This window comes from Nanorana parkeri, unplaced genomic scaffold (genome assembly GCF_000935625.1).
Source record: "Nanorana parkeri isolate BGI_ZX_2015 unplaced genomic scaffold, ASM93562v1 scaffold1542, whole genome shotgun sequence".
NCBI classification, from domain to species: domain Eukaryota; kingdom Metazoa; phylum Chordata; class Amphibia; order Anura; family Dicroglossidae; genus Nanorana; species Nanorana parkeri.
In genome coordinates, this window is record NW_017307810.1 from 173,677 (window position 1) to 196,329 (window position 22,653).

Sequence of the window (22,653 nt, forward strand, 5' to 3'; positions counted from 1 at the left end):
CCCCCACTCCATAGACATGCTGGAAGGTTAATTGGCTCCTGTCTAAACTGTCCCTGTATGTGTGTACAATAGGGACCTTAGATTGTAAGCTCCTTGAGGGCTGGGACTGATGTGAATGTACAGTATGTAAAGCGCTGTGTAAATTGTTGTCACTGCATAAATACATGATACATTTCCGAACTTTGATCTATGGATGGGCCCTCCTTTTGTCAAAGTAGCTGGGTGGACATTTTTCGGCGGAATAGTGACTGCAGCCAATCAGCTTACAGCCAACGTTCAGGTATTCTGACAGCTTTCAAAATACAATAGCCACAAGGGGAGATTTGTCCATCCATGCTCTTTAGCGTGGAAGGTTGTGATTTGAGTGATGGTGTACGGCCAGTTTTAGGGGACGTGGATAGAAGAAAGGATTGGTAACATGTGGCAATTCAGACTTCTTAGAAATACATTTGTAACGTGTAACCCTGAAGAAAGTGTTTTCTTTAAGAATTACCCCCCCTCCAGACTCCCAAATGCCGCCCATACCTCCTCCTTGAGTGCCAGCGGCTCCTCTCCGCTCAATTCATACAAACTCAAGGAAAGTAAATGCGTGTCGGTCAACAATAAACTTTATTAGTAGCACAGCACACATGAACTCCCTTCGGACGCATTTCAGTCGTTGACTTAGCTCTTCGGTGTGAAATGCATCGGTGAGAGGAGTTCATGCGGGTTGTGCAGTACTAATAAAGTTTATTTATACTGTGCGGCATCTACTTCCTTGAGCCTGATAAAAGTGTAATAGGGTCTTATAAGCGATGCTTATTCTCATGGTAAACGTCTGCCATGTTGTGCCTGTGCAGATCTCCTACAAAAAAAAAGGTTGTTATGTAATCTGTAAATGATATATAGGCAGCTGAACTTTACATTTCATTAGAAAACAATTACTTTTTTTCCTTGTCCGCTAAGGAATTTAAACAGAAAGAGAAAGACAGCATCTTGTTACAACTCCGAAACCAAAGTAAACAGAATCGAACCCAAACCTAGGTCCTCCTGGGATATTGTCTAAGCAGGAATTTATTGTATCCAGTGCTTGGCTGCTTCTTGTTAAGCCTCCTGCCTTCAAAACAACAATTTCTCTTCCTGTCTCTCTGTAGACATGGAGCTCGTTGGACGTATGTGTGGGAACTGAGTGTACATTCATACATTTACCTATATGATGGGCATGGGGGGATATAACGCTATGGAAATAGGCACTAAAGATTAATGCAGCTCTGTATTCATTAACAGATTCATAAGTGGATTTTTCTAATGCAAGCAGTGTAAGTACCTGACGCAATCACAAAGGAATATCACTGCTCCATCCAACATGGAGTCTTCAACAGCCAGGCCGATGCAGGCAAAGGCCAGGAGCCGTCCATGCTCCGTGGGGGCTGACCCAAGTAAAAAGCTGTACGCCGCTGTTAACCAAATTGCAAACTTTAATCCACGGGGCTACCAACTTCCAATGTAACAGAATTCCCCTCTTAGAGGGCTGCCCTGCCTAATGCGTTTCACCCATAAGGGCTTAATCGTAGTGATGTTACATCTCTATGATTAAGCCCTTATGGGTGAAATGTGTTAGAATGGGCGGACCCTAGGCAGGGAATTCCAGTGGTGTGTGGCTTTTTCCCTGGGTCTACTGTAGGGATGCACCGATACTAGTATAGGTGATGATACTCGCACTCGCCTAATTGCTCCGATACCAGAACCCCCAGACAGAGGAAGATTTCCTCTGACTGGCAGTGCCGTAGGGGGACATGGAGCAAGCTTCCTGTGCGATCAGGAAGCTGGGCGGCGAGTAATGACCCGCCTCCCTGATTGACCGGGAACCCGGCTCCATGCTGATTGGTTGGGAAGCTGGTTTCCCGACCAAGCACAATCAAGCCGGCCAGACAACATGGAGCCAGCTTCTCAGGGCAATCAGATTGCCAGCGGAAGCACCGGTATTGGTTCTCAGTATCGACGAGTACCTAAAGCAAAGTATCGGTACTCATACTCGATAACGAAAAAACGGTATCGGTGCATCCCTAGTCTAGTGTAAGTACCTGAATTTGATTTGATATTAGCCTCTCACGGTACAGCAAACTGGAAAAGGGAAAAGCAGCCCAAGAAGCCAATCAGTTGTCCTGCAGTGCTGATTGGAGGAGAAAGCAGAGCACTTGTCCAGTCAGAATCTGGGGGAGGGACAAGACCTGTAAGCGTTACTGAACTGAAGCAGAGAAAAAAACAGGTCTCCTGCGAGACAGGGCTGTCCTTTGTGGCAGAGCTGCATCAATCTCAGAACTGATGGACATAAATAAGAATTCTTTGGCAAATATAAGTATTTCGTATCTGTTTTAGCTGTTTGTCTGAAGTTCAGCTTTAAGATTAGCAAATGATTCTACACAATACCTGTGCCCACTCCCTGTTCCTGGAAGCCGTGTTTCCTTATCATCTGGCACCGCCATCAGAGTAATCTGCAGAGTATACTGCTGCATCAGAGCTGATTCAAAATTCAACTACTTCCAAATATTGCAGAAATGTGAGAAGCAAAACATAAATGTCTGCGCACACTGACCCTTATACATGATCCAATTATACTGGCGAGGGGCCCATGAACTGAAAACAGCCCGGGGCCCACAGTACAAATCATCTACTACTGATTCAATGGCAGTAGTTCTCTGGCTCTTCCAGCACAGAATCATACAGGGAGAGGCAGCTCTGTGATAGATATCCAATGGAACAAACTACACACATTTTATTTGTATCCCCAGTTATAAAACAGAGGAGAAGACAGATGAGAGGCACTGATAGCAGTCAGTCTCTGACAGGAGATACACAATCATCCCCCCAGGGCTGGTAGCTTGTGGCGGTGGTCTTAGAATGACCGGAATGTTCTGTTTTGACCTCGATGAATATCTTTCATTCCTTTACCTGTTCAGGTTACCTCATCCCTATGATCCCTATGGGCAAACTGGGAAGGAGTAAAACCGCTGAGTTACAAATCACCAAAAATGTCACAATATCAAAGCCCAGCTCTAGCCGAAATGTATGTGTTTTGGATAGAGTGAGGAAGAGTTAAAGCTGAACTCTGTGCTCTGCATTCATTAATCCAACAGAAGCAGTGTAAGTCCCTAAATTTGATTTGAAATCAGCCTCCTACAGTCCTTGTACAGCAGAGCTCAGACTGAGAGAGGAAGAAGCAGCAAAATGAGCCAATTAGTTCTGCTGCAGTGCAAAGGAAAAAAACGCATTTGCTCTGCCGTGTTTGGGGTGCCATTGCCTAGTAATGGCAAGGCAACTGCGTTCTGCATTTGTGCATGTACCGTGAATGCACATAAAAGCCTGCACATTTGTGCACGTTTGACGCTTGTTCACAGTAGACCTGGTGCGATTGGGGCCCAACAGCTGGCACGGTGACAAGAGCACACAGAGCTGTAGACAGAAAAAAAAAGACAACAAACTAATTTTTGCTATAAATAAGAGATATAAAAAAAAGCCAGCAGGTTTCAAGCTTACAGAGGGCACCTCTTCATCAGGGCTGCGTGGAGTGTGGTTCTGCTAACAAGCCAATGTGTTTGGTTTTTTGCAAGCTTTAAATCCTGTCCGTGTCCCCATGAAGGAGATTTGTCTTTTCTTGCTGTTCTCTATGACACCCATCAGCTGGACAAGAAGCTGTCAGAGGTTCTAAGCCTTTCTCACTCCAATAGAAAATTCACTTATATTGTTACCAGTGTCACTGTGCTGGGAATTTCCCCTCACTTACTGTTCAGGTGGTGAATGTCTGTAGGGTTGCCACCTCTTCTTCAAGTGAAACCCAAACACTCTAGCGCCGTGTACGGCCATTGTTTTTTGTTAGAATATAGATGAGAGAGCGAGGAGAGGCAACCAGGAGAGGGAGTAAGGAGACAGTCTATAGCGTACTACAAATCTCAGCAATACATTATACAGCAATACAAAATAATATGAAGCTGCATACTCTGTGTTGTTACTCCTGAGGCCCCCGGCAAGAGCAATGTCTCGGGCCGTCGCATTGGCATAAAACCCGGATTTTCCTCTGAGCTGCGGGCGCCGGTAACCAGGCACAGGCTGCCCGCAGCTCAGAGGAAGAGCCGGTTTCAGGCAGATGTGGCTGCCCGAGATCACGCTTGTTTGGGACCTCAGCACCCGCATCTGTCAGAAAAATAATGGTATCGACATTCATTGTCTTGTGTCTGGGTGCCCTCTGGCTGGACTCCCGGGCACAAGACCCCAAAACCGAACTGTCCGAGTGAAAACTGAACAGGTGGCAACCCTAAATGTCAGACAGAACAGGAAGATAACAAATCTCCCCCGTTTGTAACCTTCTCCTTAAGTTTTAGGTATGCAGATCACAGAGGGAGATGCTGTTTCTGTTCCAGATTTCCTGAGAGAGATAAGAAGCTAGCAGATGATTCAAAAATCTACCCACAATGGAAATGCCAGTTTTCAGTGGTCTTAGCCTTTAAAGGGATAGACACTTGTGTGAGAAGCCTATGATGGAAGCTAGGTGAAGGATTCCCTTCCCCCTACTCATCATGCAGCAGTTGCATTCATCCTGTCTTTCCCGTAGCTTGAGTAAGGAAGTCCTGACTTGCTGTTTCACACAATTAGAGGATGAACAATGTACAACATCCAGAAATGTAATTATTTATGCAAATATACTGACTTGTGAAACCAGCCAGCCTTAAAATAGTATTAAATGATTTTTAATAATGAATTCAGATCAAACAAATATACATTGCCCAGCAAAGTATTTCTTTACACTTTTGCAGAAAGCATTGACAGTCATCATGTTTCCAAACAACTCCACCTCTCTCAGCTCGGCTTCCCTGATCTTCCTGTCCAAGTACAAGATCACAAGGGACAGAGCAGTCTCCAGCAGTTGTCCATCTATTAGCTTGCAGAAGTGAGGAGGAAAAGGAGAATCTCTTGCCTTGCTGTGTCTGTGTGTTTGTAGAGAACCACGCAGCTTACTAGCACACACAAGGGTGGCTCCCTAGGACCCTACAAGGGAAAGGAGCCACCCTAAAACAGGATATCAGGGCCAGTGCTCAGGGGACCAGCTAATTCTTCAGAAAACTAAAACTTTTAAACATCAATTCATTGTAAAAGATTTAATTAGCATTTCAAATAGCTTAAAAACCCTTTGACTTTAATATCATAATTAAATAGAGTAGCAGGCAGTGTTGTTTTAGCTCTTGCAGCTCAGTACTGGAGTCCTAGGTTCAGTTCCTACCAGAGGTAGTCTCTGCCTGGAATCTGTATGATGTGGTCAGGTTCTCTCCTACAGCCCAACTTTTTTGGAATACAAGGTGCAAATAGTGAGTCTTCGTGTAATGCTTCCGGGCAAATGTATGCAAATTGCCCTCTCAAAAAAAAAAAGACAAGACCTCTGAGTAAGTAAATTGGACTCCACTCAAGCTGGTCATGGCATGTGTGTCTGTATGAGCTTGGGAGGGACGGTAGATTGTAAGCTCCTCTAAGCTCAGGAACCGAATGGAAACTGCCTGTGTACTTTACAAAGCTCTGTGAAATATTCCTGACTTGGACATGCAGGTGCATGCTGGTATTTGTGGTTCTCCTCGGCAAGATCAGAACACTTAGTCACATGAGTAGGCCAAATGATTGTGATTAGTTGGACTGCTGTCTTACATCCTGTTTTGCACTAATTACAGCTGACTCAAATTTTCCATTACCGCAGCTATAGGACACTTGCGTGCTACAAACTTGCTGTTTACATGAAGTAAAGCATGAAAATATGTAACTTTTTAAACACAAATGAAACTTATTTTTAAAGCTTACCAAAACTTCAGAACCAATCAGCTCGGAATTATTTTGTCAGTGGTATATCGGTAAAGAAAGCAGTGAGCACATTTTTGTACCTAAAATAATGGCATCTCCAAGAAGAAGCAACTCCACACAGCCTGGCTCCTGCTGGGACTTACCTTAGGCAGGCCCAGCCGGCCCGTCAGACTTAAAGGAGAACTATGACGTGAGTGAAAATTACTCAACCCCATAGTTCGAGTCGACGTGTGACAATTAAACTGTCAGACGTCGGTTCAATAGATCGGAAGTGAGCGAACACATACCATCGCTCGCTCACTGCTCGATCATCTCCCTGCAGAGAGCCATGACTGTCAGTCACGGCTCCCTGCAGGCATTCCCCGCTCCGATCCTCCAGCACTGGCTGCAGGAACAGACTGGGAAGGGGGCGGGCACAGCTGGCTCTGCTTCCAGACAGGCAGAGCCCGCTGTCACTTACGCAGCTGGATCTCGACAGTAATGTCGGGATCCATCCTGGCTGCGGCGGTCTCAGTATACCGCGAGCTGTAGCTTAAAGGAGAACTATGGGGTTAGGGCTTTTCCCCATAGTTCTCCTAAGGGTAACGGGAGGACACAAACTAGCGTCCTCCCGTCACCCTAAGCTCAGTATACCGCGAGCTACTGCTCGCGGTATACTGAGACGCCGCAGCTGAAACGGATCCCGACAATTATGTCTGGATCCGCCCAGCTGCGTGAGTGACAGCTGGCTCTGACTATCTAGAGGCAGAGCCAGCTGTACCCGCCCCCTCCCCCGTCCGTTCCGCCAGTCAGCGCTGGAGGATCGGAGCGGGGAGAGGGGAATCCAATCCCTCCCCTGTCACGGCTCTCTTGCCGTGACAGGATCGAGAGGTGAGCGAACGCTGGTATGTGTTCGCTCTCCTCTCGATCTACTGAGCCGACCTGGGACAGTCTCATTGTCACAGGTCGGCTAGAACTATGAGGTGAGTGGAAATCACTCACCTCATAGTTCTCCTTTAAGGCTGCTCCAAAGGCTTTTTTCAATGTATATCTTCTGCTGTTGCCTGCCTGCCTGCCAGTGTCACCAGGTCCCACCCTTCTATCTTAGTATCCCTCATAGAATTTTTAAAGGAAGTGGCTTAGGCTGTTTTTGTTTTTTCGGCTCATCATCTTGTCAGGCTGCCAGGAGCTTCTCTAACCATTCTGCACAATTTTGCAGCATTTTTCCACTCTGCAGTGCAGTTTTTTGGAGCCAGTTAAAAATTTCCACAAACTTCAATGGGATTTCCAGAAGTTCCCAAATATGTAAAAGGTTTGGCTAAACTATATCTGATCCAACTTTTCAGACATTCGTTCCTCTCTAGTTGCACACTTACTGTAACAAGAAAGTACCTTGAGTACGACTACTCTATGTCTTGTCCTGCTGTCATTGACAGGAAGTGAGGGGAAATCTCCCCAGGGGGGTCACAGACAGCAATAGAAGTTGGACAGAAGCACTTACTTTTCCATCAAAAGAAGAAATACTACGTTTAGCTGCAGTTGGCTTTAACTGGAAAAATAACTGGAAAAGAATAGTCAATATGCATGAGATACACTGCCAAGCTAGTCTTCAAAACCCATGACTTAGGTAGCTCAGAGGTCCCTTTTACATTACCCACTTCCCAATAACTACACCACACAACAATGGGATCCTCCACCAATAAAGTAAGTGACCTTTCTATACCCTTTCTTCTATCCCTCCTTAACCCTTTCTTGTCCTCGTTCCACTTCCCAGCCTTGTCATGCAGGCCTTCCGCTCATTCCTCTGCTTTCCATATCTCCAGGCCTTACTTTCTATAAAGAGTTGAGGTATGGGAGAATTAAGCTTCAAATAAGAAAACTTGTGAACAGACTGATGTGAAACATGGCACCTGGCTTGTGGCTTTTTGTACAAGCTTCCAACATTCTCTCTATAGCTCCACTTTCCTCTACCCTCTAGTCGCACCTAATCACCCACAACCTAACCTCCAAACACTGCTGTAAAACCATGCATAGAAGACTGGATACAAGATGTAACTGGATGACATGTCACTTGCTAAAGCTCTGTGTATCATAAACATATGCCATTTTTTTCAACGGAATCTTTTCACTATTGTTCACCCTTTGTTGTGCCTCAGTGCCGCTGATCTCCTGCAGCCTCTTTTCAGCCTGCATGGCATCCATTTTCCTGCTGGTGACAACATTGGACCATGCCTGTGCAATGTGCGGCCGCATGCCCACCTGTAGTCATTGGGAGCGCACGTGACAGGGTGACAACGCAGGAGCAGAATTGTTAGACAAGAACAGAGCGTTGTCACCCCATAATAGGCAGTGCCTGAACAACAACCCTCACAGCAGGATCACCAGGTATTTATTTATACACTATCTGCAGGGAGTTTGCATGTACTCCCTGTGCTTGCGTGGGTTTCCTCTGGGTACTCCGGTTTCCTCTCACACTCCAAAGACATGCTGGAAGGTTAATTGGCTCCTGTCTAAATTGTCCCTGTATGTATGCATATGAGATAGGGACCTTAGATTGTAAGCTCCTTGAGGGCAGGGACTGGTGTGAATGTAACACGCTGAGTAAATTGTCGGCGCTATATAAATACCTGTAATATTATATGAAAACTGAAGGAAAAATAAAACTAAAGCCTATTATCGCATTTGAATGAACATGTTAAGATTTTACTGATTGAGTTTGAATCTTCTTTAAAGAAAACTATGAGGCGAGTGAAAATCACTCAGCCTCATAGTTCTTGCCGACCTGTGACAATTGTCACAGGTCGGCTCAATAGATCGGGAAGTGAGCGAACACATACCGGCGTTCGCTCACTTCTCGATCTATCCCTGCAGAGAGCAGTGACTGTCACTCACGGCTCCCTGCAGGGATTCCCCCCTCCCCTGTCCGATCCTCCAGCTCTGACTGGCGGAACGGACGAGGGAGAGGGCGGGTACAGCTGGCTCTGCCTCTAGATAGGCAGAGCCAGCTGTCACTCACGCAGCTGGGCGGATCAGACAATAATGTCGGGATCCGTCCCGGCTGCGGCGTCTCAGTATACCGCGAGCTGTAGCTCCCGATTATACTGAGCTTTGGGTGACGGGAGGATGCTAGTTTATGTCCTCCCGTGACCCTTAAGAGAACAATGGGGAAACGCACTGACCCCATAGTTCTCCTTTAACAAAAGTTCTGGAAAACTTTGGTCACAGTGCAACAGACTAGAAGCTGCGTTGTACTTACACAATCTCGGGGTCAGGAGTTCCCAAGTTTAGTCATTACTTACATTTCATACTGCTTCATTGCTTCATTTGCCTATAAATTGTTTTCTCTTGAAACTGACAAACTGAAAATAGTTTCACAAATCACTTCCCGTTCTTCAGTGTGCTTCATTAAAGTAACTTCCCAGTGTTATTGTTGGTTATCAAATCTTAGTATTGGAAGAGAAAATCCAACTCCAGCCAAATGTTTTGCTCGGTTTTAGATAAATGGGGAGGGGTTAAACCCCCTGTGAGGCTTTTAATAGTTTTTTGTGTCTCTGTTGGGGAGATTCGCCTTCACTTCCTGTCCCCCTGTCACTGGCACAAGTAGACATAGAAAAACAGTTTTTCATTGCGTTGGATAAAGCATATTTCTGATTTGTATTCCTGCCTGCGTCTCATTGGAGAGATTCTGTTACTACTTGTCCCAGTGAGATGGTCTTTGTCAAGTTGAAATATGATGTCACTGAGGGGCAACTTCACAGCACCTGCCATAGGCACTAACTGGTGAAGCACCAATAAAGTTTTTTCGGTATCGAGTGCAAGTAGCGATATTTTCCTTTTGATACTCGCGGATACTGAGTACCGATACCGGTGCTTCCGCTGACATGGAGCAGCGGGTAATGACATGCTGCCTGGCTTCCTGATTGCCCGGGAGTCCGACTCCATGTTGTTTGGCCGACTCGATTGTGATTGACCGGGAAACCGGCTTCCCAGCCAATCCGCATTGAGTCAGCTTCCTGGCCAATTAGGAAGCCGGTTGGCAAGTAATGAACCGCCTCCTGGCTTCCTGATTGGCCGAAAAGTTGGCTCGATGCTGATTGGCTGGAAAGTCAGCTTCCCAGCCAATCAGCATTGAGTCTGCTCCATGTTCCCCTAGGCACTGCCGGTCAGAGGAACTCTTCCTCTGACCAGAAGTTCTGGTATAAGTGAAGGTATCGGAGCATTTGGGTTCCAATATTTATATGTCGGTACTCACCGATACCGAGTACCGATACCGGTATTTTTGCTAGCATGGAGCTGGCTTTCTGTTCCCCCGCGGCCCTGCCGAACAGTGGAAATCTCCCACTGACCGGAAGTTCTGGTATCGGGTGTAAGTATTGGAGCATTTGGCGAGTACAAGTACTCGCCCAAATGCTTGGTATCGGCACGGATACCGATACTAGTATCAGTATCGGTGCAACTCTAGTACTAACCCTTAGCCTACTATATCCAGAGCTAAAAAAGTGTAGACTGGATTTGGGTCCTAAGCAGTATAGCATCATCACCAACCCGTCCCAGCACTGCTGGCACACTACACTGACCAGGCCATCATTCTACACTCTCCTCTTGTCAGCAAGCTCCCAGTGTTAAATGAACAGTACTCTAATGCAATCTAACAGGCTGAACCTCCCTCTCTCTGTCTAAGTTGAATTTTGCTGTGCAGGGGACCCCAGAAAGGTAATACCATGACAGCTACATATATTAGTACACGTGGCAGAGGAGTAGGCAGAGGAAGTACCCACTTTGGGCATATCTGATTCTGTAGAGAGGGGCACAGCAGTCCTTCAGCTGTTTTGATGACGGTGTCCTTCAGCACTTAATGCACCATGTTTTGCCAGTACAGTGCAAGTCTGTGGGCAAGGTGTGTTTGGGTGTCATTCAGACGAAATGGTACTGCATCAGTCCAACCCATTATCTGCAGTGTGACACATGGCCGCTGATGTGAACCATCCCGAAGGGCTCATTCACACGACAGTGATGCATGGTGGTGCATTAATGCATGCACAGCAATGCACACCGCAGGACCCTTTTTTTCAAAACACAGCTCACCACAATGCACATTGTGTGATGTGTGGTGTGTTGCACTCTACTGTACAATGTGTTGTGGTGCCCTTCACAATGAATTGCAACACACTACACGTCGAGCAGGTTAACATATGCATTGTCACAACGCAAAAGTGTGAATGGGGCCTTCATCCTTCAGCCACTTACAGCTCTCCTCTCTCACACTTCACTCAGCTCAGTGCAAACCCCTCAGCTTCTGGCAAAGTGTAATCTGGGTGTCTATTGGCTGTGAGGGAGAGGATGGAAGGGCTTAATTAGACCCGGGAAGAACTGGACAAGAAACAGGTTTCAGGTTTTCCTACCTGCTCAGGAATGTTTGGGCTGCAGTGCTGCTGTGAGTACAATTTCACCATTTATGACCCCTCCAGCCCAGAATTCTGCTCACATTAACCCTTGATGTGCTTCCATGTACTAGTAAAGCTTTTTATTGACCATTATTTCTTATGAAGGCTAATACACATGGCTCCTCGTGTTCGTTAGCATGTTGTGGCCACGCTTGCGGCCATATTGAGTGGGACAACTCAGATTATTAACGTGCTGGATTAGTCTGACCCTAGTTCATTATAATACTATATTGCTGTGTAGTGTGTGTAGGGAAATGCCGCGGGTGGCGCACGTGCAGTTGAGCCTTCTCGGCCAAACCTCTTACTTCTAACTAAACCGGAAGTCAGGTCGCTGGAGATGTCGAGGAGTTGGAGTTTTTGACAGAACACCGGCTCGATTCTGGGCGGAACGTACTGCCTCGCATTGCGGCCGGCTCACTTTTTTTGTGGGGCAAGAGGGGGCGTGGCGGGCCATTGAAGTTAATGGCACCGTAGCCACGCCCTCCGGCCGCAATGCGAACGGCTGCACGGGATTGCAAGGCACATTATGCCTGCGATCCGGTGCGATCAAAATAGTGCTTGCAAGGCACATTATGTCTGTGGTCCGGTACAGTCCGATGCGATCAAAGTAGCAGCATTTTGATCGCACCGGACCAGAGGCATAATGTGCCTTGCAATCCCGTGCAGCCGTTCGCATTGCGGCCGGAGGGCGTGGCTACGGTGCCATTAACTTCAATGGCCCGCCACGCCCCCTCTTGCCCCACAAAAAAGTGAGCTGACCGCAGTGTGTTCCGGCCAGAATCGGTCCGGAACGCACTGCATCTGGTCTGAATGGGCCTTAACAGTATGCCCTTTTGGGGTTCCAAAATTTTACAAAAACAACAGACAACATCCTGGAAGATATTAAATGCAGTTTTGTGTGGCAACTCCTGCAAAAAGTCCCATGATCTTGCTCTGGTTTGTTAGGACTGTGAGTCAGTGGATATCACTAGAGGATGCACCTAAAGATGGAAGTGTCCTAGCTGTGTCAATATTCTGGGTCACCAAACAAGTATGCTGCTATTGTGTAACACTGGCCATACATTGCTCAGGGTTCAGCTGATTCATGCTCAATCAAATTTTGTTGAAAGAGCCGGTCTGAAAATTATTTGATGCATGGTACCTGCATCCAGTAAAATGGAGGTGCTATTCGAGTATTCAAGAGCCGAGGCAGCAGCAGTTGCTGAATACAATAGCCTAGCAAGGGAAATTTCCCCATTCATGCTGTTTAGCATTAATGGAGGAATTGAGCATTTTTAGTTTCTTTTTTTTATCATATAGCCTGTGGGGCTGAATAAGAAAAAGCACCAGGTGTACGGCCAGCTTAAAAGGAGAGTCGGAACACCTGATCTGCATAACTGTTCGAAGAACGTGACTTACATTTTTTGGATCAAAAGAACAGCCGCCATCATGCATTTTTCAAAAAGAAAGTTCAGCAATGGCAGGCTACTAAGAAAAGAAAGTTCAGCAATGACAGGTGATTTATGTTGTGAACTGGCCCTTTAAGCAGCCACTGGAAATCCTCAGGTTGCCTCACCTTGTCCAAACAGGTTGCAGGCCAGCACTCAGGCCCCGCCCCTTTCCCCTGATCACATTAACCCTTGTCCCTCCCTGCTGTAGTCTAACTTTCAAGCCTACCTGTGTTTGCATTTCCTGATCACGTGACACATCAGCAAGTTTCTGCACGAGGTACAGATGGCGAGGAAAAAAGGTGAGCTCTAAAACTGGCCAAGGGGTCCTCCCGAATGCCTTTGTCGCCCCTTGTTAACCCTTCCTGTCCCTTCACCTTCCTCCTGTTGCTAACGTCACTTTTTTTGCCCGTGACCCCGACTTGTCAGTCTCTTGGCAGCGCAGTGGCCACAAACTGAAAGTTCACAAAGTCACCAGCCTGGAAAGTCTGAGTCAAAGCGAAACCTTTTTTTTTTTTCTTTGTATTTGAAATTAAATGATGTGACTGTGTTTGGGGAACGCAGGTTTGTGATCGGGAACTGAAATCTAAAACCGAATTGATTTATTGGACAAGCTGCAGAATTCTGGGTTGTAATAACCTTGGATCAAAGAACGAACTATTGCTGTGCATGTGACTCTGGTGATACCATACGATAAGGGAAGTACATGGGTGGTGCGCAGGAGAAGGCGACTTTTGTGTGTTTTTGTTATTTAGGGGACATTTGTCATAAGAGGAATACAGAGCCAGCCGTGGCTCACCACCTGAAAATGCTAGTTGCCTGGCTGTTAAGCCAACGCATCAGTACATTATGGTCCTCACTCATCATGCTTCAAGTACCACTTACTCTTTTTTTTGCCCCCGTCCCCTGACCTAACAGACTCATACCCACCACTCCACAGATGTATACTAACCTCGATCTGACCGCCCTGGTCCCCTCCATTTCTTTACATCCAGTCTTCACTATCCTGTCTAATAGCACTCATTCTTTAGCGTGTATCTAAACCTGAAGACAACAATGGAACATATTGCAGCTCACCGGTCCTTTGATGTGGTGGCCGCATTAATGTCCTTTTTTTAGACTTAAATTTGACCTAGCGATCCTGCTAATAACACTCTTCCTGTACTAGGGTGACAACGCTTACTCGCTGTACTGGATCTATGGAGGAGCAGAGTTGTCAACTTACCGCAGGACTACTGAACCCCTCCTCTCTCATCTCCTTAACATACAGAGTGGTGTTCTGTAGTCCACAGAGATAGCTTGGCACAATGTAACCAATAACAGCACAGGCAGAGAGCACTGGAACAATGTAACCAATAACAGTCAGCAAAGGCAGAGAGCATGGGAACAATGTAGCCAATAACAGTCAGCACAGGAACAATGTAACCGATAACAGTCAGCACAGGAACAATGTAACCGATAACAGTCGGCTTAGGCAGAGAGCACGGGAACAATGTAACCAATATCAGTCAGCACAGGAACAATGTAACCAATAACAGTCGGCTTAGGCAGAGAGCACGGGAACAATGTAACCAATAACAGTCAGCACAGGAACAATGTAACCAATAACAGTCAGCACAGGCAGAGAGCACGTGAACAATGTAACCAATAACATTCGGCTTAGGCAGAAAGCACGGGAACAATGTAACCAATAACAGTCAGCACAGGAACAATGTAACCAATAACAGTCGGCTTAGGCAGAGAGCACGGGAACAATGTAACCAATAACAGTCGGCTTAGGCAGAAAGCACGGGAACAATGTAACCAATAACAGTCAGCACAGGAACAATGTAACAAATAACAGTCAGCATAGGCAGAGAAAACAGGAAGTTATAAGATGACAAAGTCTCTGGAAGAATTAACAGTGCAGTTATCGAGCAGATAACATACACCTTCCATTGTATATTTACCAAAACAAAATGGAGAAAATTGTACTCTTAGGGTTTACATACATGCTAAAATGGCCTACGCTAATATTATTGTATGTCACTTTAGCATGTCTTTACTGCTTATAAGCATACCTTAAGTGTCATTGGAGCATGATGAATCCGGACCTCTGAGTCACAGTCCGGGAACATGCACGCAGATTAGACCAGATTCTGAACACCTTATCTGCATACTTGTTTCCAATCACAGAGTTGAAGCCTTGAATCAATATAGCAGCCAGGTAACTAGCATTTTGAGAAGGAGAGGGGCATAATTGCAGCTTGTGGCTCTCATGAGAGGAGTACTTTCTGGTTTTAGCAATCAGTGAAATGAACTGCACTGCAAGGGTTAACTGCTTGTTAAATAAACTGTAATACTTCCACTCCCCTCGCTCCGGCAGGCTTCTGATGCTCTCATCGTTTGACGCTCCAGTGATTGTGGATGGGCCCTTGCTGGCCTCATGTACAATGCTGGATGGTTTTTAACTGTAAAGCAATGTATTTCACTATTTGCAAAAAAATAATAAACACAACTCATATCACAAAACGAAAAAATTCATTGGAGGCTGCAAAGCATTGCAACTGTGATCAGTGGATCTTGGATACAATCCCCAGGCTCCTGCACACTATTCATCCAGCCCCAGATTCATATGGGGGTACGGACCTTCGTTTATGGGGCTGGAGGAAGTAATCAATGGACTACAAGTGCTGTGACATCACCGAACCTGTGCTTCAATGAGAACTATGAGTCCCTCTGTCAGGTTTTTTGGTCACAGATCTTGTGAATGGGCCTGTATATGAATGGCGTGGCTGTGTGGGTGGAGCCTGTACTGAGGAAGTATGAAAGCCATCGTTACTGACCTCTTCCTCTGAAAATATTGGCTATCGGGCAGATTGAGTGGCTAGCGTAATTTCTGAGTAACAGACCCGGAACAAATCTGTAGATCAGGAGCTCTGATGTTTGTGATTTGCATGCTTGTTCTGCAGCGGTACAGAAAATGTTAAAGCCATAGACAGCCAGGCAACTAGCATATTCAGGAAGGGGCCATCAATGACAGACACATTTTAAGACAACAGAAACAACTGCTGAATCTGAGTACAGTACTACAGTACTCCATATATTTAAAATGTATCTAAACTCAAGAAACAAAAATGTGATGTGTCTCAACTTACCAGTCCTGGTGGTGGCTGCATTACTGTTCTTTTTCAGTCTTCTTTACCCTTTATTATCACACAGTAATCCTTCCAGGAATACACTTCCTGTCCTACAGTGACAACACTCACTGTACTGTATCTATGGCGGAGCGGCATTGTCACCCAAGGTTCCTCTACGTATTTATACTACAAACACCCCCCCCTCTCCTCTCTATTGAAGAGTATAAAAAAGGCTGTTCTGTCAGCCTGCATGATATGATAAAGGGGTTGGGTACTGAGGACCAATAAAATTCTCTGCCAATGCAAAGAAAGGGGGTACACTTGCTGAATGGGTATTTTGAACAATCTGTGAGCTTTGTTTACTCTGACTTTTTTTTTTCTGGAATGGATTACATTTTACATGTTACTGTCACTGCAGATCCCCCATCAAAGGAAAATCCCTATGAAGACATCGAGACAGACAGCCGTTGTCTAGGAAAGAAGTGTGTTCCTGGACCCGTGGCTCCTGTTCCTGGAACGCTGAGCAAGGTAAACACAATGTCTTGTAGTATTAGCCGGTCTCAGACTGCTGCAGTTAAATAATACTTACAGATCTTGTCCCATCTTCTCTCTGTGACTGGACAGCAAAAGGTGAACAGCAGACTGATGAGCTCATCTCCTCTGTCATGCTGCTCTATCCTTGTATTGGCATTCCTTGTTGGAGCATGGGCACTGCAGCCCAACTGAATATGTCCCTGTGCCCCCCCCCAATATACAGAGTGTTTCAGGGGCTTTGGGGTCCCCCTTCACCAGGGCTTAAAGCACATCTCAATCTAAAACAACAATGAAAGCAGAACTCCAGGCAAAATTTTTATTAACCCTTGCAGTGAGGCTTCCCCTGCACTGCAAGGGTTAGCTGCTCGTTTTCCTCTAGGGACTAAAGGTGCCCATACACCTTACAATTTATCTGCAGATTTTCTGTGGTCAGATGGAAAAGGTGCAACAGATTCCTCCATCTACACTTAAATGTGTGGATGGAGGAATCTCCACCTGGGCCAATCTGTTGCACTTTTTCCATCTGACCACAGAAAATCTGCAGATAAATTGTAAGGTGTGTGGGCACCCTAGGATGAAAAAGTTATACTCCCCCGATCTCCAAGCTGGCTTGCTCTTAGACCAGTCCCTCCAGCCTAGCTCCCCCTCCGCTGCAGCGGTCTAAGGATCCTTCAGTCATCACATCCAATGCACTGTATAGGATTGGGGACGCTGCGAGACATAACATCACTGAAGAGTAGGAGGAGACAGGCTGGCCGGCACAGAGCTTCGGGTGAGTATAACTTTTTTTTTTAGTCCCTAGGCTAAAACAAGCAGTTAACCCTTGCAGTCTGGGGGTAGCCCCATTGCAAGGTGTAATGCATTTTTTCCCAGAGTTCTTTAATATATCGCAGCTTACCGGTCCTTAAATGAGCTGGTGTCATTCATTTTGGTTTAAACTAAAGGGAGGACTCTAGAAGTTGGGAATTGTTGCAGCATGTGGAAGCAAACTCAGGCCAGCTGTGTGAAAGAAATGGCTATTAATGACCTGTAACTTCTTTCTTGCTCTCTCATGTTATCGCCGGGTGCAGCAGAAGCCCCCTTTCTTCAGGCAAAACTCAGAGCGGCGCAGCTTCAAGCTGTTGGACCTAAGGAAGCTGGGGAGAGATGGCGGAGCCTCTCCAAGTAAACTCAGCCCTCCGTCATCTCCGAGCAGTCCGGATGACAATTTCTTCAACAGTGGAGATCAACAGAACGGGAGACGGAGGAGGAAAATCCCAAAGGTGTGGTCAGAATTCTTGTACAAAGAAATGTATTGATTTTCAGAAAAGGGAAACCGTATCAAGTGTGTAACCTGGACACCGCATACAAAGGACAAGTAGCAGCGAATGAGAGCAGTTCATTGTCAGGGATTACATATGTTTTAACAATAAAATAAGCCAAAGGGAAGCCAAGCTAGATGGGGAGAAAACTGAAGGGGTGAAAGGAAATTAAAATGAAGCCCAACTCTGGGCTCGCCCCCCAGCATCTTGTCATCCCTTCTCTCTCCCAGAGTTAGGCTTTCGACAAACCAGTTTCTTTGCACAGCTTCATCCTGTATATTTCTTAATAGTTCCCTCTGTTGTATTTCCTCCATCTGATGTATTTCTAATTGGTGTAAACTTTCAATTTTTCTACTTTTATATAGCTGGTGATGCGGATTAATTCTATTTACGAGGCACGGCGTGGAAAAAAAAGGGTGAAGAGGTTGTTACAGTCTGCAGATAACTCTGGGAGAGGTAATTCAATCACTGTTTTCTTTTTCAAAAAGCCCGTACTCCTTCCTCTTTACCTCCTAGTTATGACTATACTATTTCTGATGCGTCATACTTCTCCATAAAGCACTGCAGGGTCAGAACTTTCTTACAGGCTGAAAAGATTCTTATGTGATAATGAATGCCTTGGACTGCCTGAGGTATTCCTCATCACCCTCTAGAGGAACTGCTTAGTAGTAGCACTGCTTAAGGAAGAACTCCTGGCATATGAAATCTTAACCATTGCACTGGGGCTACCCATGCACTGCAAGGGTCAACTGCTCGCTTTAGTCTCGGGTCTGCAGTGGTCTAAGGCCCCCTGACCATTCATTCACTTGCATTGGATGTGAGGACACCAAGGGACATTCCATAGGTGGAGCTGAGAGTGAGAGGGGTGAGCAATCCCTGTTACCGGACTGAGGATCAGGTGAGTATATCTTTTTTTAATTTTAGATCCACTGAAAGGGTTAATTTTTTTAACTGCCCAGAGTTCTTCTAGAACATCAGGGACATTAGCTGCTGTTCTCAAGCCAATGCATTGCCTGCTATTCAAGGGCAGCCCAAGTCTTGTTTTACAAAAGGGACGATGCTCACTAAAGTGATCTTTATCCTAGGCCCCAACAACTGGATGACGATGCTCACTAAAGTGATCTTTATCCTAGGCCCCAACAACTGGATGACGATGCTCACTAAAGTGATCTTTATCCTAGGCCCCAACAACTGGATGACGATGCTCACTAAAGTGATCTTTATCCTAGGCCCCAACAACTGGATGACAATGCTCACTAAATTGATCTTTATCCTAGGCCCCAACAACTGTATGACTATGCTCACTAAATTGATCTTTATCCTAGGCCCCAACAACTGTATGACGATGCTCACTAAAGTGATCTTTATCCCAGGCCCCAACAACTGTATGACAATGCCCGCTAAGATGATCTTTATCCTCGGCCCCAACAACTGTATGACGATGCTCACTAAAGTGATCTTTATCCCAGGCCCCCGAGCTGTATGGCAATGCTCACTAAGATGATCTTTATCCTAGGCCCCAACAACTGTATGACAATGCTCACTAAAGTGATCTTTATCCCAGGCCCCAACAGCTGTATGGCAATGCTCACTAAGATGATCTTTATGCCCGGCCCCAACAACTGTATGACGATGCTCACTAAAGTGATCACTATCCTAGGCCCCAACAACTGGATGACGATGCTCACTAAAGTGATCACTATCCTAGGCCCCAACAATTGTATGACGATGCTCACTAAAGTGATCTTTATCCTAGGCCCCAATACCTGGATGACGATGCTCACTAAAGTGATCTTTATCCTCGGCCCCAACAACTGGATGATGATGCTCACTAAAGTGATCTTTATCTTAGGCCCCAACAAATGGATGACTATGCTCACTAAAGTGATCTTTATCCTAGGCCCCAATAGCTGTACCATTAAAGGACAACTGTACCTGTAATACAAGTTGTGCTTTAGGGCATGTCCCCACGCCTATGATTGCAACCCGTTTGGACCAATACTTAACTCTGTCCTCATTGGTGGCCTCCAGCATTCCTGCAAAGTGCGACTCCTAGAACCCATAAAAATGAATAGGGGCACAGTGTGCATCCAAGGGATGAACATGATCTGGTGTCTGGGCAGGGCCACACGAGGAGGAAGGAAAGTATTTCTCTAGGTGGGAAAGGTACCGAGCAAAGGTACAGTTGTTCCTTAAAGTGTAACTCCAGTGCAAACATGTTTTTAAGCCTTCCAGTCAAAAAGGGTCAGAACTTCTGTCAGGTTTTAAATGCTGGAATGGTAGATGTTTGTATAAATGACCAACGTGTTTCAGAGTTTAAAGATGCCCCTTCATCAGGGCTAAAATGTATAGGATATGTTGTTGTACCGCTGAGCCTCGGTGAAGTTTGACTCGTTTAAGAATTTGCTAACTTTAATGACATGTATGCTCATACATTACAAATGTGAATCAGTAGACTGCCTGCGTGCGGTCCTTATTCTTTTGTGCTACATGCAAATGTCCCCATTGGGATTTCTACTCACTTACTGTTCTGTCTGCAACCCACCAACAGAAAGTAAAGGGGAATCCCCACAAAACATACTCCAAATTCTACTTTAAAAAATAGTGTATTGCTGTCTGTGCCCCATTGTGTAGATATCCCTCCTAGCCTGGATGACACCTGTGACAAAGACAGGAAGTGAGAAGAAATCTATAAAAATGGGGACACAGACAGTAATTAAAAATTGAGTTTCTAATTCTTCCCATGCAATCCAAAATGAAAATAAAGTTTTGTCTGGAGTTGGACCCTGGCAATTCAGGTTAGATAATAGAAATATGAAATCCTTGTTGTGTTTTAGTTACTGTCCGTAGGAATAATATGTTATCTTCTCTCTCTTTATTTTCTAGTGACAGATGACAACAGTGAATCAGACAGTGACACAGAAGAGAAGTTGAAAGGTAAAATGCTAACTGTCTTTTAATCTCCCAACATCATCATGTCACTGTACTAGGGATTTGAGCCCACAGGCAAGCGTGGGATCCCCTGGCGGCATGGAATCTAAGGGTCAGCCAGGGACTCACTCACGGAAGTTTGGACTTCACTGCGTGCTGACCCCAGGTTCACCTGCTCGCAAGGAGAGTACCCAAAGACAGTGCAGGCAGGGATCAATGATGCAAAAGGAGATCCAGATAACGAGCCAAAGGTCAAGGCAGGCAGCAGACAATCGTAATCAGGAGAACAAGCCGAGTCAGTACATGAGAGATCAATCCACAGGAAATCAGTTCAGGAACAAATGCACAGAAGGGCTCAGGAACAAGTGTTGCTCAATCAACCAGAAGCTTGAGTCTGAGAGGGATTTAGGACAGGAAGTAGCAGGAAGGAAGGTATATAAACCATCAGGTCAAGTGGGCGACACCCATAGCTACTAAGTTAGTGCAGCAAGAGCAGAGCACAAGCTTGTAGAACCACAGGTGCCAGCAGACCTACAGCAGCAAAAGGTAAAAAACAAAAACAAATGCAAAGGAGTGAAGCACAGATCAACTCTGCAGCTGATCTGACAGTCATCCTTCACTATAATGGGCCTTTTTCTGTTAGGTCCAATCTATCACAAACCAACAGCTGAATGGAAGGCCAAACCCCTGAGCTGCGAGATGTGAACAGCTTCATTGAAATGCATTTGAAGAGCTACATTGAGCGATAGTTGACCCATTCTTAAGCGGAAATCACGCTACAAATCGCCCAGTGTGAATGGGGTCTTATGGCCAGTGCACACCTATGCGACACCCCACCGCGCGGCAATCGTTCATGATTCCACGTGGATTGCTGCCCGGTCAGGAGTGGTATAGGTGTGCATCGATTGCGCTGTGGGTGCCAATATTTTCCAATGGCACCCCAGTTCTGCCGGGCGGATCGTGGGTTTTCCTGCCGCCATTCGCCCATGCATCGTGTATCGCAGAAAAAGGTTACTTGTACCTTTTTTCTGCGATATGCAACTGGGGGGCCATTGGAAAATGGGACCCTTGGCGCGATCAGTGCAAACCTATACGGCTCCTGACTGCGCAGAACCGTGTACGATTGCCGCATAGGTGTACACCGGCCCTAAGTGTTATCAGGTTACAGCTGAGGAGGCACTCTGGGATTTTTGACTGCATTAGGCATACAGGATTAGTTTCCATCTGGTGGACTGTAGAAAAAGTTTGCAGGACAATAAACTTACACTGCTACATTAAGGCTGGGTTCACACCTAGGCGTACGGAATATACACGTTTGCCGCGCGTTTCGACCGCGATTTGCAGTAAATGAGAAACAAACGCGCGTTTCTGAGGGCTATCCGGCTGTATCCTAATTGATACACGCGGCAAATACGCCCCAAAGAAGCTCCTGTACTTCTTTGGGCATAGGGCGTTTTGCAGCGCCTTCCTACGCCCCTGTAAAAAGCCCAGGTGGGAACCATGCCCATAGGCAATCATTGGTTTTCACATGTTGAGCGTTTTACAGCACGTAGGAACGCGCTGTAAAACGCCCAGGTGTGAACCAGGCCTAATGCTCCTTACTGCAGAGAGGGGCATATGGATCCTGATATTCCTCCAGGAGATTCACAGTTTGCCTTCCTAATGGGTCCTTATCCCACCCCAGGCCCTATAGCAGACTCATGGGCCGCTGTTGCTATTTTTATACCACTGGAGCCCGTGTCAGGTTTTCCTATGTTTTAGTTTTTTTGCCATCTATGTCCCATTAGGGAGATTTCGCTTTCACTTCTTGTGATGGAAACACAACAGGGAGTGAAAACTCTCTCCAATGTCAGTTGTCACTAGAACAGGTGTTCACTTTGGAAGATTGATCCTTTATTTCTGGTCTGGTGATTAATTGTAAACGTTTGGATTTGGGCATTAGGACAAATATAGGGGTAAATCTTCCCAGCTGTGACCTATAGAGCAATAAAAACTCAACATTCTAATTCTCGCTCATGCTCTTTGTGGGCAGTCTTAATGTCGATCATTATTAACACCGTCGCAATAGATATATAGCCTAAAGTAGGCACTTTATTCA

At 45.9% G+C, this 22,653-nt stretch overlaps 1 protein-coding gene across 3 annotated transcripts in view; it reads left to right on the forward strand.

Moving 5' to 3' along the window:
• DENND2A (DENN domain containing 2A) overlaps window positions 1-22,653 on the forward strand; it is a 100,055-nt gene that overhangs the window by 57,744 nt on the left and 19,658 nt on the right. For 2 of the 3 annotated variants that reach the window (XM_018570500.1, XM_018570502.1), the window contains 4 exons: window positions 16,208-16,317; window positions 17,394-17,585; window positions 17,990-18,080; window positions 20,511-20,561. In XM_018570500.1, coding sequence (XP_018426002.1) covers window positions 16,208-16,317; window positions 17,394-17,585; window positions 17,990-18,080; window positions 20,511-20,561 — 444 coding nt within the window. The remainder of the gene's footprint in view (window positions 1-16,207; window positions 16,318-17,393; window positions 17,586-17,989; window positions 18,081-20,510; window positions 20,562-22,653) is intronic. The other variant, XM_018570501.1, reaches the window with a different exon arrangement.